Genomic DNA, 10,000 nt, shown 5'->3' with positions numbered 1-10,000 from the left:
GAAAATGATGTACCGAGGAACCAGTGGAGAGTGTGCCGTATCGTTGAGGCACTGCCGGATGAAGATGGACTAGTAAGGAAGGTAAAGCTTGAAGTTGGCAACCGGAACCTAGCATCAAACGGAAAGAGAAGCCGGCCCTTATCAACTTTGGAAAGGCCTATCCACAAACTGGTGCTGCTAATGTCTGCAGAAGATGAGTAAAGACCAGGGAATCCCCATCGAAGAGCCATAGCAAAGGAGATACAAGAGGACCTAGTATTAATGGACCTTGGACTTTTAAACCCTCAATAATTATGCTAAACAATAAGGAAGTTTCTGTTCTCATTGGCAAACAAATTAATACAAATTATGGTAAATTAAAGAATTAATTTAGGGGAGCCATGTTACAGCTTTCGGTAAAGCTGTGAAGTTATTTCCGATTTGATTGACGTGAAGTTCACGGACACCTTTAGTTAATAAGAATAATATAGCTCGCATTTCAGTTCCATCTAAGACCCCTTGTGAGAAAGATCTATGAAAAGTGGAACATCAAAAAGGGAAATTTTCGGAACGTGACTACCCGCGAACGTTGGTAAGGCACAAGTTAAACCTCATTTAGTTTTATGATTTTATTAGTCTGTGATTCTACATTTAGATTTATAGCTAGTTTTCCGTTAGTAAGTTTTCTATTACCACGTGCGCATTCAACAATCGTAATTATGATCTGGCTATGAATGTAAATACTTAGACTATTTCTTAACGTAATCATTTCAGTTGACCGCTTCACTTCAATGTAAAGATCAGAAGATTAAAGTTAGAAGAAAGCTAACAATCCTTCTGGTCAACCTTTTCACGAACATTGATTTACGCGCGTGACACAACACGGGAAACTCAAAGATCCGAGATTTAATAAGATCCCATTACAGTTTGTCCTTGAGCACCACACGGTATTGGAGGGCATCTGACTGCAAGCACCACTGCACTCGTAATGCTCTTTCGATGGGAAGAACATCCGTGCTAAGGTCTAGCTCCTTGATATCACTTGCTTGCTGCTCTTTGGAGATGGCCTTGATCACTTCCTTGCTCTTAGATATAAACTTGTGAACGTTTAAGCCACCCTTAGCAAGCAAACTCTTGGTACTTTCTATTACGGCTGAGGCTTGAGTGCCTGAAGGGACTGACTTTAGTCCATCATCCACGTAAAAATCTTCTTTGACAAATTTGGCTGGTTCGCTGCCAAACAACTCCTTAAAGTCGTCTGCGGTTCTTTTCATTGCGAAATTCGCGCACACTGGGGATGATGTAGCCCCGAACAGGTGAACTGTCATTCTGAACTCGGTCGGCTTACTGCCTATATCTCCATCGCTCCACCAGAGGAATCTGAGGAGGTTTCGGTGGTCAGGATTTACATCCACTTCATGGAAAAGTCCTTCCACGTCACAGCGGTCAGATAGGAACCCTGTAGAAGATGTCTGTTAAGGGACTCTTCCTTACACCCTGCACTGGCATCGAAAACGACACAGATTTTGTCCAATTTCTGCAGGTGGTAAACGTGATTGTGATCTTCTTCATTCTTGTTCAGGCTAATGACACCAATGACACCCCACCCAAGTGCAGTCTTCTTAGCATAGGGATCATCTTCCCTGCCAGGTATCACCTCTGTCGGTTTGATGGCACGTGCGCAGTTGGTGCCTATGAGCAGTCCGACCTCAACATCTTCTCCACAAGGCATTAGTTGATCTGCAATACGTAAGAGGTGGGGCCAGTTGCGTGCTGTCTCCGGTCTTGGGATTTGCCCTGTCTTGGCCAGAATGTCCTCACGCGAGTAAGCTTAAGGTAAACGAACGCTAGTGGCCTCATTGACCCCTTGTACTATTAAGCCGTCTATCCTTGTGCACGTGATAACTTCTTCTCCCAAGACGGTTGACAACTTCAGCTGGACTTCAGGGCCATTTGCTTGCAGTTTCTCCAGAACCGTGTCCTTAATGAAACAGGCATCTGATTGATCATCCAGAAGCGCATAAAAGAGCTGCTTGTTTTGTGGAGCTTGTTCATGATTAAGCCACACCGGCATGATTAAAGAGTGTGAGTAGCATTCGGTGTGTTTCTCTGAGTTGGAGGCTTCTATGCGGTGAGAGGTCACTTCTGGAATTCCCTCGTTACTGTTTTGCTCTTGTGAAGCTGCAGAGTTAAGGTGCAAGGAGGTAGGGTGAAACCCTTTCCATTTCTTGCAAATGTTTCTCCCGCGACAATCCTTCTTCATGTAACCATACTTCAAGCATCCTAAGCAGACACCTCTTGATTTTATAAACTCCATCTTTTCCGTCCAAGACATCTTGGAGAACTTCTCACATTCATCAAGGTTGTGCTCCTTCTTGCATAGCAAGCAGTGGTCTGTTTTAGGCTCCTTGTCTTTCCTTCTTTCACGAGAGCTGTTCTTCAGCTTCTGTTGCAAAGCTTCCAGCACCTAATGATTTATTCCTGTTGTTGCCAGTGAACCTTACTCTCAGTGCGACTCTTCTTTCCTTTCTGCTTCTGTTTCGTTTTCAATAAGATGACTGGGTTACAGGCGATCCTGGATTCCTTCCTTAAGAATTCGCAAAAGGCTAAAAAAGGTGGATAGGCTCCTGAACATGTGGTCCTCACGCTCACATCACAAGAAACTTGTTCTTCCTTGATGAGCCAGCGATCTACTTCTGTAGTCCAGCGTTCAGCCAGGTGGCGCGGGAGTTTGCAGAGCATTTTCTGGTTTTCCTCGGGATCATTAAGGACCTTCAAATACTTAATTTCCTTTATTGATCACTGACAGTGAAGGAAAGTCAGAGAACTTTCTCAGGCTTGTTCCTTCTTCATTGGGTTGAGTTTTTGGCCATTCGCTTAACTTCTTGCGATAAGCACTGGCTACGAGAAAGGGATTTCCAAACCTGTCTGACAACATCTTTCTCACCTCGCGATAGGCGTGTTCGATATCCAGGGTTAGAAGGCCACGAATTGCTTGTTTGGCTTTGCCAGTAGTGTACCTCCCGAGGTAGTAGAGGCGCTACGACAGGCTGTCTGTTCTTCTCTCCACCATTGTGTCAAAGGCCTTCTTTCAGGTGGGATAGTGAAAGAGGTCTCCACTGAACGTCTCTGGTTCGGGAAGTGGCAGTAGTTCATGGGCGTGGCACATGGTCATTAGATCTGCCAGTCGCTCCAGGACATCACCGCTTGTATTCTTCTGCGCAATTTCCTCTTGATGCTTAGCGAATGTTGTTCGGTTTAATTTCGGCTGCTGTAAGTGCGGTATGGGGGGCCCTTCCAAGGGGTAAATCGCAGATTGTACATTCTCAGGTGTTAAGAAGACTGCAGAATCAGGTGTAAACGGATTTAGTTGTGACGGATGGAGCACAGCAGGTTCACCATTGCCTTTGAGGCCTTCGCTTCGTTTACCATGATACGAAGGAGCGATCTGAGACATCTCAGAGACGGGTTTTGAAGGAGCAACCCTGGATTTACTACTTAGATTTGTCTCCCATGGTCGAAATGCTGCCTTCAGTCAGTGACGAGGCTTGAGATGCCAGATAATTTTGAAGAAGATCATCCTTACAGCTGTCTTTATTTACGTTATCGGGCAGTATGTCTTCGCTTCGTTCGCTTAATTCCGACTGGATTTCTTCTACCTGATCAATAGCCTTCATTTCAGCTTCTGCTATGGCCAGTTCCTTGGTTAGCCTGAATTTCAGTTCACCCTAACCTGTTTTCAATTTAGCGACCTTCAGAGCTGTGTCCGCCCTTCTCTCGATTATGGCTGATGTACGGGATCCTCTACTTGAACGTGATTTCGCGTCATGTGAGACCTTTCTAGTTCGTCTCAAAGAAGCTGATGCAGAAGAAATCAAGTTTTGTCCTTCTTCCTTTAGGTCAGCATTTTTTTTATTTAATCGTTTCAGCGCATCCGAATGTTCGTGTTCCAACTTCTCAAATTTCCTTAGTGCAACACGTTTCGTTTCTAAGTCCTCCAGCGCTTTATGAGTCCCTCGTGTGCCGCAATCAATATTTCCATCTTGGATTCCAGAAATATTCGTTTGCTCGTTAGCTTATCTGGTTCTGTAAAGTCGGCGAGGCAGTTTTCTATTCTATTGAATTGTTTGCGCCAACTCCATTGTGCGGACGACCTTTGTTCTTCCAGCAATTGTCTGGAACTCTTTGTTCTTTGCCCTTTGCCGTCTGTTTTGGATTTCGTCTGGAGGCAACGCTAACACTGTCAAAATCGTCTTCAAAACTCATATTTCCTTTCGACGAGGTACAATAGAATGCAATTTTCCGGCATAGATTTTCGTTTCAAAAGAGTTTTTACTGTAGCGGACAGATCTTCAACATTGACATTCCATTGCTACTCCGAACGGGTATTAGTTGGAGGAGGATTTACTAGAAACCAAGTTATTCTTTCTGTCTAACCAATTTCTTTAATTCCTCACTTGATTTACGTAAAAACTGAAAAGATAATTACAACGAAGCGCCTATTACTATAATTCATGCATTAGATCGATTGCACAATGACAACACAAACAGGGGGCGTATCACACTACTAGAAAATCACTACCTTTTCTTTTAAACCTCTTGTGTTGGAAAAAAGGAGGTGAAACGTTTGTAATAGCAGTCTGATTTTCACAGGTTTGATGCTTGGTGCCGAGCCATTAATTGACTTTAACATCACTTTGTTGATGGGGTTTATAAAAAAGAAATCCTTATCTGACGTGTCAGTTTTCAATCTGAAATTAAAACCATTGCAATTACCGTGAGTACAAGTCATTCCAAGATTCTTCCCGTTTCTTAAATGACATGATGTTAAAATAATGCAAGATATGCAACTGAATTATTAAACGTTTGAAACCCGAAGAGTGTTTATGTCCTGTTCACTCGACCTTTCACAGCTTGAAATTTCAGGTTATCTCCCATAGTCTGCACATTCATTACCCAACCCTAACCATCTTCCTAAGCAATATTTAAATGGAATTCGAGGCAATGGAGAAATATTATAGTAATAAGAAATGCAAATCTGGCAGTGGCGAGGAAAAGAAAAAAGAACCTGGGAAGCGCTGTGTTGTAGTGTTTTGCAATAAGACGAATGCAGACCGGTCTCCATGCATAAATTCCCCACTAAAGAAAAAGTTCGTAGATAGTGGGTTTCGTTTGTTCGCCAAAAAGAGACTCTGACTCATGGAAACAAGGTTCGGGTCACATTTGCAGCCATCATTTCACTCCTGAAGATTATCACGATTATGGGATGAAAGTCACAGGCTATGCTTCAAAGATGTTGTTGAAAAAAAATGCCATTCCGTCAAGGCAAGTTGTTCCAACCCCACAGCAGCTGGAATCTGCCCATTAAAAGAAGGGTAAAATATTGGATATTAGCGAAGGGAGCAACGTAGTGACCCATGAGGCGGTATCTACTGCTGCAAAACGACCAACCAGAACCTTGGCAAAATTAACAGCAAACCAGGTATGCATACTTGAATTTTCTTTTGCTTTTGCTTTTTTTTTTGGGGGGGGGGGGGGTATTTCCAGATTTGTAATGTATCCCTTTGAAGTACAAGGGTGCTACTTGATTTTTGTGCATGTGATACTTCGTGTTTTACAGCTTTTAGCAAAATTTGAGGATGCCCAGGGGAACAAGGACAGCGGGGATCAATTGCCATCCACAAGTCAGGACAGGGAGGGAGACATCGCTATTCTTGTGCCAACTGACCTGACTGTAGAGTGCGATTCAGCAGACTTCAATGTTCAACAAAAATCAAAAGGGAACAGAGGCACTCAACTAAGTTACAAGCGTCCGACCTATCGCAGTAAAGGTAATTAAAATTTGAGTTTGAGTTAAGAAGAATTGCGCCCCTTTCCTCGGTATATGATGTATACATTTATTGTCCGCAGGCACTCAAGTTAAGTCTCAAAATCAAAACTAATGTTGACTGCGAGGTACAGTGCAATCTCATAGACCTTCCTCCGCTAGAATTGCTTTACCCCTTACCTGCGAACTTTAAGGAAGAACATGTGAGGACATCCCCTGAACCACTGGACCAGGTAGAAGATGACCGGTTTGAAGATGCTGATGTGGACGATGAGGACTATAAGCCTTATCAGGATTCGGAAGATGAGGAACATGAAAACAAGGAAAAAATCGTGAGGTAGGAAGGAAAACTCATAACAATTTCATTTACTTAACACTAGGCCCTTGCTGAAAGGTGAAAAGTGTAACATCCACAAAGAACGAAAGTTCATCGTCACCAAGACGATGCCTGATGAGCCTATTTGGGGCATGTGCAATCTGTGCCAGCCCAGTGGATGCTGACATTGTAGAGGTCTTGGGAACAATGGTTAACATTCGTCAGAGGTGTAAAGAAGAATCTTGTTCTTTCTGACAGAAATGGCTTAGACAGCGATTTGTTGGACACAAAATGGCTGTTGGCGTCTATTCTACTGTCAGGTTATATTTAAGCTTTGAAAATGATATAATTAAGGTAATCAAACACAAACTTTTTCAAGCATGAAACAAGTAATCTATTACATTAACTGCAGTGTCACAACAACAACAACAACAACAACAATAATAATAATAATAAATATCAAATATGATGATGATGATTGTGAAATGGTTTAAATCTTCTTTAACAGGTTCCTGTGCATCAAAGTCGCTTAGAATGTTGAAACTGATGAATGTGTTATGCATCTCAGAGAGCACTTTTTACTGTCATGTATCATTGTACGTTAGTCCAGTTATCATCAACATTGAAAGGCAAACCAGCACCAACTTTTCAACACTCTGCGGGCAAGCGATAACAACCTAATACTCGCCAGTGATGGACGATGTGACTCATTCGGTTACTGTGCGAAATTTGAATCGTTTGCTTTGATTGAACAACAGATCAATAAAGTTGTACACTTCCAACTTTGTTCAACAAGAAAGTTGCGAAAATGGATTTTTTGAGATTTCACTACTCACATCTGATGTGTTGTCGTTTTGCAATAATTTTTAGAGTAACGAGGTGCGAAATAGTGCATGGATGGAACACGAGGAATTGGTGAGAGCAGTGAACGTGATTTCTGATGCCAGACTCAAAATAGCTCAGTTAATTACAGATAGACTCGAGCAAATCAGACTAATGTAACAAAGTCCTTGAATATGGATTTGAAAGATTCAGATAATGAAGACTATCTGGGTTTTCATCTTTTAGGATTATGCAAAAAAAATTGATAAGCTAGTCAAGAAAAAGGAATGTGAAGAAATCAATAATAATTTGTATTATGTTCTTAATTTTCCACATTGTGTCTTTCTGCACTGCATTACAACGAAAATGCAGACAGGATGCAGGTAGTAACCATTGATGGGAGGCCTAGGTACGTCATACAATTTCCAAAAGCAAAGAAAGGTCAGCCCAACTATGGTATGTTGTACAATGGATGCTTATTTAACAGTCTGCCAGTGTAACATGACTTATTGTAACAATTTCACAAACCCTGCAACTTGGCAATTTGGTTTATATCACTCCTGCTACACCCCTCATAGTACCTCTCATAAAAGAGAAAGGAAATGATCTTGGTTAAGGGAATGAAAGATTGTGATTTAAGTGATTAACTTTCTCTTTGCAGGGTTCATACACTTTTTCAGACAAAAAATTCAAGGACTTTCAAGTACCAAATTTGAAATTTCAAGGACCTCATTTTTATTTACCTCGAAGATTTTACCCATGGAAACATACATGTACATCCATGAAAATAATGCAAAGGCACTGGTACCCATTCTCGATTCTCAGCTGTTGTTGCGTTGGATCCTGATCCGACCGAGGTTATAAAAAATGTGCTTGTCAACAAAGTCATCAGAAGACTACTCTCAATCATGTCTGAAAGGGATATTCCAAACGAGCTCGTTAAGAAGTCGTTTGAGAAGTGCTGCATTACGAATGCCATGGATGGTACAGAGGACGACCAAATGTGGGAAGATGACTCAGATTCTGATCCATTTGCTGGCATAGACGAGGACGAAGATGTGGACTTGCTTTACACCGATAGTTTCGAACAGCAACAAGCAGAAATTGACCCAGAAAGCTATGAGAATCTCTTTGGAGATAGCGATACCGAGGACTTTCATGGCCTTTAACGATAAACACTGACTTTATCAGATTTCACGTGAAGAACAGAAGCATCTTTTTTATAAATTTACCTGAAATATTGTAAAATTAATTAATGAAATAAAACTGAAATGATTGGATCAGTGCGCGTGCTTTCTGTTTATGCCCAGACAATGGTCAGGCTCTAGCCCAGACTCCTCCCAACATTTAAAACTTGGCTACTAAGCACTTGTTTGTTTTTTTTCCGATTCTGAAGGAATTTCAACTTTATGGCGTGTTTCGAAGTGATCATATTGAAAAATCGGATCAACAGCGCATTTTATGTTAAAGATGGTGTAAATTCCAATGAAAAAGAAGGTACGACAAATGAAATTTCGCTTTCTTTAGACTTGATAAATGTGAAAGATAGCCACGACTTCTATGTCGGTGTTTTAAAACCTTTCTTGTTTGTCCTTGGTTGTTTGTAGCAATACAACTCTACTGAAACTGCAAACTGTATTGTTTTTATTTTTTTCCAAATTCTGCGCTTCCAAATCGGGGATGCGGCTTATCTACGAATGCGGCTTATACACGGACGTTTACGGTAAGTGTCTCACGCTTCTTGACAAGCAATCATCAGGCAACTGCCTAATAAGTGTATGAAGCTTAAAGTAGAACAAGAAGTATGAAACAGATTAACAAATAAACAGTATTTCTAAATATATTTTATGTTGATATGACTTCAAAACAGTTACATTAATCTTACTTTTCATACCTACAAACCAAGATCTCTTTTGATGATAAAAAACAAACAAACAAAACACTAATAATGATGCAAAGAATACAATGTTATAGTGCTGGTTACTCATCAGCATAAAGGAATCCAGTGAATGTCAAGTCTTCTTCAAACACACCTGGCTCCTGAAAATGAGCGAAAATACAGTTTACAGCACATGAGGGCAATGGAACCCTTATTTCTTTCCCTAAAGTCCCCCAGCACCACCTGTCTGTATGCAACATGTCTATTCTTTTTGAATTCAGGTCCCTCATAGACATCTCTACCGTATTGCTGTTTATACACGCAACCAAGCAGTTTGTAGCACCCAAACATTTAAACAGACTGCACGGAAACTGGGATGATCCACTATAGAGTTCGGGGGATGGTCAAGTTGCTCCACTTCCACAGCCTCTAAATTTTTGCATTTTATCCCTTCTATTTCTTGGCAACGGAGGTTCTCCTCCTCTCTAAACATCTTCCAAAAGTCAAACCAAAATAATGTTTTAGACAAAAGCATTACCAATAATTCCAATTAAGACAGTTAAAGTGCATTTCTTCTCGACTCTAAAGAAGCTAAAAAGGTTAGAGACGCAGAGGTAAAGAAATTCGCATAAATTTTCTTTCGTTTCTCTTTAAACTCAAATGGTTTCCAAACTCGTGACAAGAAATACAAACTGATCTCAGTTCAGAAGAGATAAATAATTTTGTCTACTCAGGCCAATTTCTACCCTTGAAAACCTAGTGCAAAGAAAGAAACGAAATTGACAAGTAAGAGGATCCTTCAAGTTGACTACCGTATTTACCGGCGGATAGGCCGCACCCCAAACTTTCAATGGTTTTCATGGGAAAAAATAGTATTGAGGTCGAGTACCGGGATAAGTAAAGCGACGTTTGAAATCAACAACAGCTACCGTCATTTCCAGGCGATTACCTGTGGGTAATGTGTTAATATTTCTGCAAACAGTTCTTGGTGCGGGTTATAGGGAGGTGCGGGTAATGTGATAATTTTTAAATCTTCCGGTAGTTTTAAACCGTAAGTAGGGAAAAAACAAAAGCCATTAATGAAACTGTTCCTAAAAGCTGTATATTGCCTTTTTTATCCCGCATTAATTGCCTAATAAACGTAAATGCTCTCGATGAAAACCAACGCAAATTGAAA

The 10,000-nt window shown here is 41.0% G+C and overlaps 1 protein-coding gene and 1 pseudogene across 1 annotated transcript; both read right to left on the bottom strand.

Annotated features, from left to right (window-relative positions):
- Positions 1-899: 899 nt before the first annotated feature.
- On the bottom strand, positions 900-1,307 carry LOC138005384 (uncharacterized). The gene has a single exon (XM_068851623.1). The coding sequence runs from the start codon at positions 1,305-1,307 to the stop codon at positions 900-902; it is 408 nt and encodes a 135-aa protein (XP_068707724.1).
- Positions 1,308-3,070: 1,763 nt separating this feature from the next.
- Positions 3,071-4,245, bottom strand: LOC138005383 (uncharacterized; annotated as a pseudogene).
- Between the last annotated feature and the right edge of the window lie 5,755 nt (positions 4,246-10,000).

The sequence above is a fragment of the Montipora foliosa genome, chromosome 6 (genome assembly GCF_036669935.1).
Source record: "Montipora foliosa isolate CH-2021 chromosome 6, ASM3666993v2, whole genome shotgun sequence".
NCBI lineage: Eukaryota > Metazoa > Cnidaria > Anthozoa > Scleractinia > Acroporidae > Montipora > Montipora foliosa.
This window is presented reverse-complemented; position numbering and strand designations above follow the sequence as displayed.